Below are 16295 nucleotides of genomic sequence, written 5' to 3' on the forward strand. Positions count from 1 at the left end.
TGTAAAGTAGTCCTGAACATGTCCCTATCTTTACAGCAAAGGCTGCAGCAAGATGATAAGACACTGGCTTCTTATACAACAGAAAGCTCTGTTGGAACGTGCACAAACTTGAAGACTCAGTTCTCCTGGAGGAAGAAGCAGATTTTTCATAGACTCTGCAGGTGAGAGGGGACTTATTCCCAGACAGTCTGGAAGCTCCAGGGTGGGCAGGGACCACATTTATATTAATCACTGCTGCTTTCCCAGCCCTTGGGACATAACTGCTGCACAAAATGGTTGAGTAAATAAAACACATCTAAACGTCTTCACTCTGCATTTCCAACAAATGAGCATTCAGTCTCCAAAAAACTCTATGGATTGAAAAATCCTCTTTGCCATTCATGAAAATCAGTAAACCTCTTTGACACAACCAAGTGATTCAGCTTAAGTTTCAAAGTCAGTTATTTACAACCCAGGCCCAAACCGCACGTTCTGTTTATGTAGAGTCCAGTTAGTGTCACTGTATTCCTCAGCCTCAGACTACACCTCTAATCTTGGTTAGTAACCTTTGAGATATTTATAGGAATTTGCTAAGAATGTTAATGTGATTATGCATAAACCACCCTTGTTATTGTGAAGATATGTCATATCATGATTTCTGAAGAATATGGACCAACAGCAGCAATTTATAGATTCATCAATTACAATCATCATCTATCTTAAGCCCCATAGCAATTATAAATATATGTCAGTTAATTATCTTATGGACTACAAAGGTTCATGGTCACTTTGAGCAATCAAAGGAAAATACTACAATTCCCATGTCTGAGCATTTTTTGCATTTTGGTGTTTTGTTTAACACATGTACATTTGTTCACGTATATCCAGTCAACACACCTGACACATTCAAAATTCAATGCAAGAGTAGAACAGGTCTTCATAAAGTTTTAAAATATTTTGCATTACTGTCTTTTACCTTTGAAGTTTACTACACCAACTGCAGTTGAAGCCAATCTGAGAGGATACACAGGTGCCACAACCATTAAACTGGAGACATGCTAGGAAACAGGAGAGAATGGATGCATCAAGACTAATTGGCAGCATGGAGGGAGAGAGAGAAAAAAAAGACTGCTCTGCCAAAATTAACATCACCCGCACATCCCCATATACACGCAGGATCAAAAGACCCATGCATAAAAAGATCAGATCATACAAATTGCAAATCATTTTTCCCACTTAGCTATATTTACATGTTCACTTACTAGGCAATGGGGTCATCTCCACAGCTGAAATATTGGTGATTTTTGACATTTGTAGTTCTACTCGGTGGTATTCATAAATTGTTCTTCTTCGAACATCTGTAAAAACAAAACGCAGCATGGAGAGTGGAAAAAAAAATCCACTTTCAACATTTCTTCACTTATAAAACAACTGCATTTTAATAATGAATGTAGAATTATAAGCGTTTCATCTGATGGGGTTTTAAAATAAAAATTTAAAATAATCAAACCCTATAAAAAGGTTGATTATCAAAATCTCCAACTCTTTTACCCAGCAGCATTTTCATCAAGGAAGCTGAAAATGTTGATTAGGGTCTCAAATTTCTCACTTCATTAGCAGGGCTCAAACCCACTGTCATTCAGAGTATACTTAAGACATTTTCTTGATAGATTTATAAATTTTGAAAGATTTTGACATATGAAATCAAGAAGGTAAGATGACCCCACTTCTCTGAAGCTAAAACTAAAGTGAGTCCTTTAGGAATGGGTAGCAACTAAAAATTTTTCAGTCTAAGTAAAGCTGGTTTAGCTAGAATAAGAGTCTGATTGCTTTAAAGGTTTAGAATAAGTTTCTTTAATAAACTTGAAGACAGAAATTAAATCATTAAAGAATCAGTATTGTTATTAAATGTACAGTATCATATCAAAGGAAGGTTAATAATTAGCACTTATATTGCATGAAGGAATTTATAATAATTCATCAGCAAATCCAGTGGTGTTCCTGAGGAATAGGTTAGATGGAGACTTTGACAAGAAATTTAATAAGTAAAATCAGATAAATACAAGCAAATGTATTTTTTAACAAAAAAAGACGTTGATGATATATACTTAAAATCTACTTTTAAAAAAAGACCTGAGCCTTATATTATATTAGCTTGCGTGAGTTAGGTAAATGTAAATGGAAAATTGATATTATCGGTATTTTACTTAGCTCCTGGAATGCTTATAACGACAGGAATGCATTTCTTGAATACTATTATATCTACCAGGAATTATTTGGGAAGCTACAAATTATTTTTAAAATATCATAATATCCAACTTTGGGAAGTCATATGCCATAGTGGTTAATAATGCATGCATTTGAAAAGTCTGGTTCAAGTCCCAGGCTTGCTACTTGGTATCTGCCTGAACTTTGGCTCTTCTGTTAGCCTTTCTGTGCTTCACTTTCCTCGCCTATAAAATAGAGATAATAGTACCTCTATCACAGATCTGTTTTGAGAATTAAAATGAGATAGTAAATGAAATTTGCTTAGAATAATCCCTTTCACATTGTAAGTTCAATAAATGTCAGATATAATTTTTGTCTAACATCAATATGGCAACCATAAATCATACTGGTTATATGCTGCATGTACTGATCTAATTTCTATAGATCTAGGCCCTGAAATCAGGCCTCTAGGAATTTGTTTCCCCTCTTATATTAGGGAAGGTTAAATTTTGATTAAAGTAAATAGACCAACAATGATCTCCTCTAGGACATAAAACAGGAGTGTGGTGCCCAGAAGACAGCAAGCTCTCTTTTAGTAACAGTGTTCAGGAAATGTAGATACCTACACATCCAGGAGGAAAGTCAAACATTTACTCAAAACCTACACATATTTCTGTTTCTCTGCACTCATATTCTTTCACCCATTTCTGATTATTCACAATGAAATTCTACTGCAGAAGAGGAAGAGGGGGAGGGGTCCAAAATGAACTCTTTGGAGGCAAGGAATGCTTCTAGAATGCTAGGAATGCTTCACTGAATATATCTTCAGGTTTCTCAGATTGGGAAACACTGATTAAAAATGTTAATCCAATTCACATCTTTTTGGTATAAGCGAAAGATGCATATATAATTTTCAAAGTGCAAACTTTATCCAACTTTAGAGAAATTTCATGATATTTAGTAAGGTTTCTTGAGGTACATGAATAATGTCTTTTCTTTTTCCTTTTTCAACTTTTTTTTTTTTTTTTTTTTTTTGCAGTACGCGGGCCTCTCACTGTTGTGGCCTCTCCCGTTGCGGAGCACAGGCTCCGGACACGCAGGCCCAGCGGCCATGGCTCACGAGCCCAGCCGCTCCGTGGCATGTGGAATCCTCCCGGACCGGAGCACGAACCTGTGTCCCCTGCATCGGCAGGTGGACTCTCAACCACTGCGCCACCAGGGAAGCCCTCTTTTTTTTTTTTAATTTTTAAGGCATTTGAAACGATTACTCATCTCAGTTTCTGCCTTTGTCTAAAGAGGACACGTGCTTTCCTATGCATTTTGCTAAACAATTTAGTTTTTGGAAATACATAAATAATATAGATTGCCATGAGATAACTGTGATGGGGGTATCTGAGTCTTCTTCATACTAAAGTTCGCACCGTATCATATTAGTAGGTGCTTAAAATACCAGTTTTCTTTTAACTCCATACTACACTTTGAAAAGTTCAAACTATGGACATGACTGTGACGCCTCTGGGAGTTTAATTATTGATCATGCAAATGGGGTAAAGGGAAGCAGTGACATTTTTGCCATGCTAGTTCTATCACCTGCTCAGGTAACTCCAACTATTGGGAGGAGATGAATTTAATAAAACCAAAATTAATGAGAACGTGTTTTGTTTGATGACCTGCTAATTAATGACAGCTTCCAAATGGTCATTTCTGTTGTGTATCATACATCTCCCTGTCAAAAACAAGTAATTAGGAATGTATTTACTGGTAGCTCCTGACAATACTAGAAGCTTTCATTTGATTCCAGAAATGTATTTAGCTCATGTGTCTTCTTTAGAAAGTTAGCCAAAATAATGGTGAACCAAACATTCAGTACTTTAGCTGTGGTGATACAGCTTCAACTGTTTTATTACATCTTTACAAAACCAAGATCAACTATAATAACCATTAGGGGCTTTTAAAATGTTTTAAAAAATGAAATGAAATAAATCTCTGAGCAGCTAATACATAGAGAATAAAATTCAGTAATCAAAATCTTAAGGTGATATGATTCGAAGTGTAACTATTGAATTGCATGTTTTTAGACATTTTAAGCAATATCAGCAGGAGGGACGGAGTGATTGTATGGAAACACCAGGAATCCTCTCCAATCAATATCCACTCTAGCTCAAATGAAAACAGTTTAATGAGTACCCTGTGGCGTGATTAGCCATGATCTAGTTTACTTCTCTGTCTTGAAAATTAACATTCACACAGAGAATGTATGAGTAATTTCCTCAATTGTCTGATTCTTTATATAAATGTTTTAATATTTTGTCTGGCTTGTCAGGTAAATGATTAGCTAACATTTCCTTATTTATGTGTTGTCAATGCTTAATGACTGGTCCCAAATGATTATTTCTTATTTTCTTTACTAGTTCCCACTGAGTCCAGCACACAGCACCATTTACTGAGTACTCTTTAATGTAAATAGCATGTATTGCACGACTACAAGTTCATTCCCAGCATAAAGACTCAGGAAAAAAGAGACTCTTGAGAGAAAAAATGCACTATTATAGAAGTTATAAGCTTCCCACACAAAAATACAATGCATTACCAGAATTCACTAGTTGGAGTTGTGAAATAAAGCATCTACAAATAGAAGATGCTTTTGCCTCAAACATTTAAAAATTCTTGGGACTTCCCTGGTGGTCCAGTTGTTAAGACTCCGCACTTCCACTGCAGGGGGCACAGGTTCAATCCCTGGTCAGGTAACTAAGATCCTGCGTGCCATGTAGTGTGGCCAAAAAAAAAAAAAAATTCTCCCTATAGTTCTATTAAAAAATAATATAATTCAGCATTGGAAAAGGCAACATAAAATTTAGGTGACCATGAGGGGCTAATCTGACCCTCTCATATTTTCCTCTCATTATTCTTTTGTGTTCATAGAAATTCTAAAAAAAATTCTCAAATATGTCAAAATTAATCAGTGATTTATAATATCCAGAAAATTCTTATATTTTTGCTTCTTTTGAAAAATCAAGATCAATCAAATAGGGTATGTTAGAAATGTATGTATTAAAGCAATAAAATATCACTTTGCATAATGCTATCTATCTTGGAAGAGTTTTGTGAGAGGATACTTTATGGGGAAAATGTCATGATTTCTATTTCTTCTTCCTTTTGTTCAGCCTCGAGTGAGCTAGTGTGTACTTGACAACAGAAGCACCTAATGAAGCTGTGTGGTAAAGAGAAGCAATTTTATCTTCTGTAAAATGAATAAGTTTGAAGTGTTTTCCATTTTGAGGAAAGACAAGGTAAGATGACACAATTTCCTGAAGGGTTTGTAGAGCGATCTGTTCTTAAATGAATGAAAAGACCCTGATAACTTTGAAAATAACAGGTGAGGCTCAGTTCTTCTGAAAGAGCTTTAATTGGGGTGTATAAAATGTTAAGGAAAAAAAAGTCATGTTTTTCCAAGACCATTTGTTTCCTCCATAGTTTGTCAACATGTTCTTTTATTTTAGTTGCTAAGTAATTCTAGTGGATGTGTCCTACCACTGAATCCAAAATTACAATTTTTTTATGGGCAAGATCAATTAAAGTGAAATGCTTAAATCTGAAAATGTATCACTGAATAATATCTAAAATTCTAAGGCCTTTCAGAAGGCAAAGAAGAGTAAAAAGTAGGTTAATGTAAATATTATACTTGAAATTTAATGTTCTATTTAAACATGTGTATATGGTCCACTGTCACCCTGTTCAGTATGGTGACCATTAGTCATACATAACTCTTAAAACTAAAATTAATTGAATCCAATTAAAAATTCAATTCCCCAGGTTCACTAGCCACATTTTAAGTGCATAGTAGTCACATGTAGCTAGTAAGTCCATATTAGACAATCCAGATTTAAAACATTTCATCAGCACAGAAAGTTCTATTGGACAGTACTGGTCTATACTACTATTTTTTTTTGAGAATTAAAGCTTAAGACATTTTGTGTAATAAAAGTGCATCTCTGTTTCTGAAAGTTTTTTTTTTTTTTCAGTCTGTGAACATAATTTTGATCAAGTTCTTTGAGAAATTGATGCCTGGTCTGTAAGCTCATAAAGAGACCATGTATGGCAAACTATATACAATGTTCCTCAAAGAGTTCCCTAAATCTCTAAGTATTTTTAAAATATGTTTTCTCTTCAAATTAGCTGTCATTTTTATTTTTGAAAATGCTAATGTTTCTTATTGAGCTGTGAATAATAATAACCAAAAAGCAAAGGCACACGGTAGCATACACAATGTCAATAAATTTAAAACAGCAGATGCTGATGAGAAAGGGATTGGTGTTAAGAAAGAACCAGATAATGCATGCTGATGAGAAGAAAAAAGTGGAGTATTCTAAGGGATTCAGAAATTGCCATTATCATAACTTGTAGTAGAACCATTTCAAGTTAGGTCAGCTGCTTTCCAGATTAGTTTCTAGTACAAGAATTCTGCGTGTGTGTGTTAAAGTAACTTTCACATTACTGAAATGACATAGCCTTAAGTTTCCAAATAAACGGACCATGGAGGCATGAACAGATTTTCTGGGTTTCTTGCTGGAAATGTTATGCTCATTAAGCTCAGAGGGTGGAGAAAAAGGTGAGGGATGATGGGGAAGGTCAGCACTGTGGAGAGTAAGATCAAAATTCAAAACGTTAAATGGGAGGAGAGAGAAACAAACAAGTAGAACAGTACTAGAGTGCACTGTAGGTTTACCCAGGAAGGCCTCTGCACACAGCGGAAAAAAATATGGAGGGACATGAGATGAGGCTGAGAAAGAATTACTTAGCAGAGCTACTTAACAAGAAATTATGGCAATTACACATGACCTATGAATATATGACAATGTTAGAACTTTCTGGTAATCAAAAGAATATTAGAGCAACAATGAAATATCATGTTCTGCTTATCAAATTTGAGAAGTTTAAAAAATGATAGTGTCTGAGAGCATTTGGGGAAATGGGATATCTGATATGATGCTGGTGGGGGAGTAGATTGGTACAACCCTTACAGAAAGCAATCTGTCAAAATACATAAAAATTCATTAACGTTCCATGGTTACATATTCATTTTTTATGGATTAGATATGAGTAAAAATTCAAAAACAAGGATGTTTAGTGCTGCTCTTTTACTGACAATTAATATGGAAAGCAACCTACATGACAAACCAGTGCTGAAAACAGATTACACAAATTATGAAACAAAGGAATTTGTTGCAGCTATTAATGACCACATTTACACAGGTATTTAGCAGTGTAGGAAAAATGTGTTGTACATATTATAAGAAAAACAGGTGGCAAAAATATGTATAGGATAATGCCAATTTTCTTACCCTGTGTGTGTGTTTGTGTGTGTATACACTATAAAAAAAGACTGAATGCAGAGATATGAAAATATTGATTGTTATCTCTCTGTAGTAGGTTTACAGGCAATTTAATTTCCTTCTTTGAGTTTTCTATTATTTTACCAATTCCTCTGAATTAATATGGACTATGCTTATAATCCCAAGTATGTTTTTACACTCGTATTTCTGTAATGAATAAACAAGGTCATTGTATATAGACCTGTTTTTCACATCTGTACCTGTGGAGATTGAATTGGATGATCTCTATACTTTTTTTTTTTCTGTTTCTAAAGTTCTACAAAATAGTTTATGAAAAACAGAAGGTGATGCAGAGATATACATACACACGGACAGACAGACACAACAATATGTTAAGAAACAAATGCTGTCATCATCAGAAAGAATGAGTTTCAGAGAGTGTCAAGGTGTCCTTGAGTGGAAATCCCCTGTGGCCTCACTCCCATGGGCACTGGGCCTGGGTGTGGACACCTCAGTCAGCATCACTGTCTTTTTAAAGTAACAGTGTAGATGCCGATGAATAAGCAATACAAGTAAATAGGGCTTCCCTGGTGGCGCAGTGGTTGAGAGTCCGCCTGCCGATGCAGGGGACACGGGTTCGTGCCCCGGTCTGGGAAGATCCCACATGCCGCGGAGCGGCTGGGCCCGTGAGCCATGGCCGCTGAGCCTGCGAATCTGAAGCCTGTGCTCCGCAATGGGAGAGGCCACAACAGTGAGAGGCCCGCGTACCACAAAAAAACAAACAAACAAACAGAAAAACAAGTAAATATAAATACAGTGTTACTTTGTGTCAGGTACCACATGCTATACACATATTGTATCTTAGGTACTAAGATGGTCATTTTGCATATAAAGAAAGTTATAGAAATTAAATAATATGTTCAAGGTCTCATGACCAGTATTCACATTACAACATCCCTTATACATTCTGGACTTTTAACTAGATTTTCTTTTTCTTTTTTTAATATGAGGGTTAATTTCACCATAGACATTTTTCATTTTTTTGAAGGAGCAAAGGAATCCCCTTGTAACTTCAGAACTATTTACTGATTTACTAACAATACCTAAATTCCCTTTGATATTTTAAACTATCAGATCACCTAATCTTTTTTGAAAGGTAAAGGCTATTTTAATAAACTATGCCTGAAAGTTACATGGAAAACATTTATTATTTGGAAGCCTTTAAAAACTGAAAAAGAATTTTTTTGTTGTTGATGTTATGATGGGGGAGGGAGGAATCTTCGTAATAAACAAATTCAATTTGCCTTAAAGCTTTTTGAATGCTCTACCAAACCTTCACCAAATCTGATAAGAATGGTATACTATTGTGGTCCCACTGGGAAAAATTACTCTCAACGTTGTGGCTCACTTTCTCATGTTGTCATGGCTAGATTAAGCAAAGGATCTAGGTTCTATAACCCATGTAACCAAAATGATTTAAAGAACAGAAAATTGGTCTTATGTGAACAAGCTCCTGTGTAATAATGCACTTTGGAATACAGAAGAAAGAAAGCCACCCATTACTTAGGATAATGATCAGTTTTTCCCTAAATTCACTCAGGAGAAGAAAAAGGGGTAACAGAGATGAAAGATTGAAATTCCCTATGAGGATCACTCCTAATAATGAAGGATATTAAATAAGGGAACAGAATCTTGAAAAGGACTTAAATATTTATCTAAATTCTAATTGTACAAGTAACATACTGATCTCTAGGAATCATCTGATTTCTCAGGAAAAAATGATACTTGTTATAACTTGTATTATGATATTCTTGGGTTAGCCTAATGTCTGAAGTAAACAAGTACTCTTTTTTTTTTTTTTCCAGCTGAGAATACAATGCAGCCATGCAACCATATCTTTCCTCTTATACAGAACCTCCTGTAACAGATACTGTTACACCTGATAAATGTGGGAACAGATTTTTAAGGAGGTTAAAATTTTTCTGTTCCCCCAAAGATTTTTAAGTAGAACACATCAATTCCAGTGTTCTTGCTGAAATACAGTCCCATCTAATGGCAGGGATGAGTAGATTAGAAACTCAGGACTTCTGTTCCTTCCTGGCAAATTTTCTCAAGATGACAGTGAGGTCAACAGGAAATGTAAATGTCACTCCAGCACACAGCCTGCCTGAGAGAAGCTTCTCTCTGAACTCAAAGCTTGAGTACTTTCTTTAGATGAATGCTGACTCCCAAACTTTAGACATAATCTGTTCTCAAAATTCGTATTAATTTTGCCAATTTATTCAATGAAATTTATATTTGAGAAGGATATTTTCTCCTCTAAACATAATGGTCACCCTGTTACAATATAACAAGGGGTGCAGAATTGCATTTTGGGACTCTGAAGTCTGAGTACAATTTTACCATGTCTCAGTTCTGACACAACACTTGAATATTATAATACATTTGTAAAAAAATTTTTTTTGTACGTTGGTGGGTCTTTTTCTCTAAACAATAATATATCAGCACATCAATGTGGGCCAAGATGCCTTCTGAGGAAGCTGCAAATAAAATTCTTTCTGGGACGAAAGAAGCCACAAATAAACTAAAACTAGCGATTCTTTTACTTGTGCAGTAATTGACTCGGGTCATGCTTGACTAACTCCTCTGAAAGGAAGAATGTGAGAACATTCCTCCTCACACAGAAGTCAACTTGGCCTCTCCCAGGGTTCCGCCTCTTGACTAAGAGTTCTGTCAGGATGTCTTTATGTTGCCTACACATAAGGATATATCTCTGCTTTGTTCACAGTACAGGTTTGTTTCTGGAAAATCTGCCTTGATTTAACAGGTGGCTGGAATATTACCTCCCGCAAATTCTCAGCTAACAAGGAGAAACAGCCATGGAGGACTCACGGTCTTCACCAAGCAGAACTGCCACATATGAATGTCATTCTAAACCGTAATTTTAAGATAACTCCTATAATGTTTCCAGCCCATCTTCTGCTCTGAAAAGTCTAATTTCCACTTCATTTACTTTCTATATTTGAGGCGACATAAACAGAATTAGTTCAAGTCAAGACCAAACAGCAAATGCATGTGATAAATTAAGTCTACCACTATAATGAAATAAAGAATTTTGCTCAAGAACTTCGAGCAAAAGGGAAAGGAATGATCTAATCTTGAGATGTATCATAACCTCTTGCTTTACATAAGTACATCTGGGAAACAAACAGTCACCTTTGGTATTAACATACCCAAGCAACCCTCAGGGCTGTTCCTGAACTAGAAGGAGGTTTTAAAAAACAGAAGCTTTCAAGAGAGGGCTATTTACATGATCAGAACTACTACAAATAGCAGTTACAATTTGGATTTCTAATATCATGAACAGATGCCCAAAGTAACATATATGTTTTTATTCTACAAATGTAAACTAGATTAGATAGGCAAACATGATTTAAACAAAGAAAATAAAATATATTGTGTGGTAGGTATGGCTCCATCAAGATATTTTTAACCTCAGTTTATACTTTTTGAAAATCTTCGTTTAGACTCTCAAACAGTTTTATACAAACATGTTAAACATGAAACGGTACAAGGCTGTTCTTTTGCTGATAAATTTATTTAAATGAAATAAACAATCATACACCTATCAATCAAATGATCTGTCACTCTTTTATGTTCTTCTTCCTATTAATAAAAGAAATATATCTGCACAACCAAGCTAACTATTCCAAAGAATCCAAATTCTCTTGGCTTGGCTATTTAACTTCACTTCACCTAAATTATTAGTTCAACACTAACAGAGAGATAGAAAATGCCAAAAAGACTTACAAGCCAAACAATATAATTAACAAGCAGCAATTAGCTAAGTGATTCGATTGTTCAAAAGTCACATCTGCCCTAGATCAATCTCCCTTAAATTTACCCCACAGCAGGCTCAGACTCTGCCATTACCCTTCTTCTACATACTGGGAATTTGTTGGATCCTGTGGACAACGACAAATGCATCTGACAGCCCCACTTTCACTGGGTGATTGGTCGAACTTATCTGTGTGACCAAAACAGGAATCTGGAAAAGAAAAAGCAGATTGCTGTGAGTTAGATTTGAAGTTCATTTGGGGTAGGTGTGGGGAATGTGACCATCTTGTTTAATGGATAAAATTTGATTATGGAGATGAAGGAAGAGAGAGAGCAGGAAATATTAGAGAAGAAAAACATACAACACCTAAAAATAACATCTGTTTAGTGCTATTTGATGGGTTAAAGTGACAAGAGAGTTCCTGGTCCTACAGACAGGGCTACTTCATGATGAAAGTAACAGATTCTCGGAGAATCTAACTGATGTTGAATACTGAAAACTTCTCACACATATAGGCACACCATGAATGCATGTAGTGCGGGCTATCATTACAGAAATAGAGATTCTTTTTGTACCATTTGTTTTCCCCAAAGACTCTATTATATATTCATTTTCATAGTTTTAAAAAATCCTTGTTTACAAGTGGCCTTATAGATATAAAACCTAGAGAAAGATAATAAGTACATTCCTAAATATATATGTAACAATATCATTGTTAATTAATATATAGTGAAATTTGGCAATTGTTTCTTAATGGATGTCGAACTTCACTATTCTGGTTAAAACTCATATGGAAAACTTATGAATTATTATGGGTCAGTTCAAGGTCATAGTTCCTAAATTTAAACCTCAATAGAGCCCAAATCTGCATATTATAGACATTTATAATGTGTACAGTTTTAAAAAATTAGGACACACTGAGAATATATTAAACATGATACAACAGTTATAAATGAGACAAACTCTTGGAGCTGTTTTTGCTATATTTAGAAAAGAATCATTGGAGATATGATTACTATCTTTACTAGCAGTTTTATAGAAATGAAAATGGGGATGAAAACATCTTCAATACATAAAGGGACAACAAACAATATAGAAGGATAAATGCATGAACAAATCTTTTAAGTAGAATAAGCAGATTGTGGGCCATCTGTGAGTAATTCATTAAAGATCATATTAGATCAGACATGGCTATATAAGCCATAATAAACAGCATAGCAATAAAAAAGAAGGAAAATAGGGGGCTTCCCTGGTGTTGCAGTGGTTAAGAATCTGCCTGCCAATGCAGGGGACACAGGTTCGATCCCTGGCCTGGGAAAATCCCACATGTTGCAGAGCAACTAAACCCATGTGTCACAACTACTGAGCCTGCACTCTAGAGCCTGTGAGTCACAACTACTGAGCCCATGCGTCACAACTACTGAAGCCCGCGTGCCTACAGCCCATGCTCCTCAACAAGAGAAGCCACCGCAATGAGAAGCCCGTGCACCGCAATGAAGAGTAGTCCCCACTCTCTGCAACTAGAGAAAGCCCGGGTGTAGCAACGAAGACTCAACGCAGTCAAAAATAAATAAATAAAATAAGTAAATTAAAAAAAAAGAAGGAAAATAAGTTAGAGAGAAGATGTAATAAGGACTGTACTGCTTATTTTTGCCCCTGACAACATGAAGTTGTAAAAAGTGTTATTTTGTTGAAACTAAGAGGAAATTTTAATGTTTCTGAAATTTGTGGAATTATCTCAAAATAGTAAATGGAAGATATTTTCCTTTTATGTACTAATCAGTCCCCTCTTGAACAATGTTGTAGTATTGCCAGTTTTATATCAGTGTGTCCAGTTCTTAACCACCATGAAGAAGTATTCTGATATTTGGACAACAGAAACAAACAAAATCAAACCAAGATTTTTGTCCCTAAAAGTTCATTTACTAAATGAAACTCTGATATAATTTATTTATGGTAATTGCTAAGCCATACTCAGTATCAATGTATGTAATCCCTTTTCTTAGGGTACATTATATTATTACCCAGTTTATACTCCATGTTGAACAATGCTAATATAGGTGCAATTTATATTTAAGACAGACTTACAGTGAAAGAAGAAAAGGCAAAGGGATAGAAAGCCACAGAAAAAATTTCCAATTCAAGTTATATTTTGTATATCCTAATAAGACAAGCTCATAATTTTTAAGCAGCATCATTAATAGATGCCTGCTTAGGAGTAAGTATGAAAGCTTTGCTATTGGATTTGTTACTTGCTTTCATTCTTACAACATCTATGACTGCAGTTTTCCTCTGCAAGGTATGAAATATTTTACCAGATAATTCTGTGGTAATTAATTGTACTTCTTTCCCAAACTCAAAGCCAGAGCTTGAGTTTATATTGTTATCAACTGGAAAATTCTATTATATTGTTATGAATATTACATCATCATATGAGAGCTTGTTTTCCAGGTCACATGTCTTCGATCTGCAGACATCCTAGCTTCTCTTCTCTTCACATTACCTACTCCATCTCTTCTATCTCTCTTTGTCTCTTCCCTTATCTAGCCATCTTTCATTTTTATTTTGTCTTCTCCATCTCTTTCCTTCTTTTCACTCCCTTCCTTTATATTTTAACTCTAAGTCAAACTCTCTCCTCTTGTGCATTTGATCTGTGGTAGATTGACTGCACTAATGGCCTCAGTCCATGGCCTCTTTTTATCCATATTCTGCCTTCTCACTTGGTGGTCCTCCGCCATTCTGCCTCTTCCTCAGTAATATGGCAAAAGAAGACAACAGCAAACTTGAAGCAGAAGAGAGGCTTGAAAAGGTGCTTGTACATTTCCACCTCCTTTCTGGGACTTCTGCCACTGCCATGAGAATGTACCCTGCTGAAGATCTATGACAGACACGTGGAGGAATGTTTTCTTTCTAGCAGAGGTCATCCTTGAACAACTAGCCCCTAGCCAATCCACAAGCTAACAACTGACACATGAGTGAGCCCAGCTGAGATCAGCAGAGTCTTATATCTTGTGAGAAATAAGAAATAGAGTTGTTTAGGCCACTACATTTTGGGGTGATTTGTTACACAGCAATACTAACCAATGCATTCTCTACTAAAGCTCTAATAGCCAATACAAACTTCTCTGGGTGTCTCTATAGAAAATGAAGTAGCATTCTTCCTCCTAGGTTTCTGGGAATCAGATAAATATCTCTTGAGGTACAATTAAACTTGAAATATTGGAAAGTTCCATTAAAAAGATGCATTTTCTGCATCTTTTTTTTCACTCTTCTGTATCTTTTTATTTTCTAGCTTATTCTTTTCCCTGTGGATTCCAAAAATGAAGACCAAGGTGTATAATTTACCCAGATTTAGATTCATTTAACTTAAGGTAAATCCATGCAAAATCAAAATGGGTAACCTAACAACGTAGAGAGTTTTTTGTCCACTGAAAATAATCCTATCATAAATTGGCCAACCCTCTAGGAAGACAGTAGATGATCTGTAAGCCCTCTTTCAAACCTCAAATTCAACAATTTAATTCTACTGAATGATCTAGATTTTCCCAAGCTTCAACAAGTACATTGTTAATAATGATCCAAAAAAATTATAAGGGTGAATTCATTCATAATATTTATCAGATATTAGTTGAACATTTTCTCTGTATTACTGTAGGCACTGGAATTACAGGAGAAAACAAAAAAGCCCCTGATCTCATAGAGCTTACATTCTAGAGAGTAGAGACTGACATGAAGACAAGTGAACATAAAAAATACAGTATGCTAGGAGGTGGTAAGTGCCAAGGAGGAAATGAAAACATGGGGAAGATACAGTGAGGGATGGGGGCCTCTTTAAGAGAAGGAGTCACAGAAGGTTTCTGTGATAACGTGACTTTTCTGTAGTAGGAGAACCTGCCATATGGAGATTTGGGGAACTGCTCTGTAGAGAGACCAGTACATGCAAAGGCCTTGTCTGAATTGCTTTTGCTGTCTTTTAGGAAATAAAAGGTTATCACTGGAGCAGAGGGAGTAAATAAGAGTGCTGAAGGAGATGGGATGCAGTGACAAGAGATCAGAGGGAGCATGTATTCCCTGCAAGCCATGGCAATGACCCTGGATTTTATTCCAAGTCGTATGGGGAAGGATTAGACCGTCTTGAACAGAGGAAGGACATTCCCTTACATCTGAAAAAGATCACACTAGCTGATGTGTAATCTGGACTGGAGGGGGAAAAGGGGGACAGAGAAACTAGTTAGAAGGGTATCGCCGTTTTGCAGATGAGAAATGGGCGGCTTGGAGTACACTAGATAAGTGATAAGTATAAGAGCTGGAGCGACAGAAAGATGATTCTGGATGAATATGCCATGGTTTAAGGAGAGTGAGACAGTGTCACCAAGACTTTTGGTCTTAAGAGCAGGAAAAATGGAGTCGAGCTTTTCATCAGAGCCAGCATGTTGTTGCACACCTTCAGGGTTCATTTCCATTGCTGGCTACGAGGATGGTGTCCTTTGCTTGTGCAGAGAAGACAGCTCTGAAGAGCAGTACTGAAGCATCCAGAGATGGAGGAGACCAGGGCAGGAAGCAGTGGAAAAGGATGATGGCAATACCACTGGCCTCAAATGCTTTTCTTCCAGATTTTATAGAGTTCATGAATAAAAGCATAGAATTTCTAAAACTCTGGTACTTTATCCTGATTAAATATTAACATGAAAATGTACAAGAAGCTTTTGACTCCCTACATTTTTCTAGAAGCCACCCAAACCTTTGATAAAACGATTACATATCAGGTTTAGAAAAAAACACTTTCACCAATTGAATTAAATGCTTAATTTGGTAAAAGATTAATGAGGCAAAGTCCAGGCTTTCTCTTAGATTTCTTTCAAGAACATGTCTGCCTCTCTCCACCTGATACTGTCCTATCTTTTTCACTTTGCCTTCTTGGACTGTTATCTTTTTAC

General features: G+C 35.9%; 1 protein-coding gene across 2 annotated transcripts in view; it reads right to left on the reverse strand.

Moving 5' to 3' along the window:
• The window catches only part of PLXDC2 (plexin domain containing 2), a gene marked incomplete at both ends in the record, with an annotated part of 390364 nt that overhangs the window by 98027 nt on the left and 276042 nt on the right, over window positions 1–16295 (reverse strand). For both annotated transcript variants that reach the window (XM_079699678.1, XM_079699677.1), the window contains 3 exons: window positions 956–1037; window positions 1242–1337; window positions 11469–11568. In XM_079699678.1, coding sequence (XP_079555804.1) covers window positions 956–1037; window positions 1242–1337; window positions 11469–11568 — 278 coding nt within the window. The remainder of the gene's footprint in view (window positions 1–955; window positions 1038–1241; window positions 1338–11468; window positions 11569–16295) is intronic.

Source organism: Hyperoodon ampullatus, assembly GCF_949752795.1.
Source record: "Hyperoodon ampullatus genome assembly, chromosome: 3".
In the NCBI taxonomy this organism is placed as follows: Eukaryota; Metazoa; Chordata; class Mammalia; order Artiodactyla; family Ziphiidae; genus Hyperoodon; species Hyperoodon ampullatus.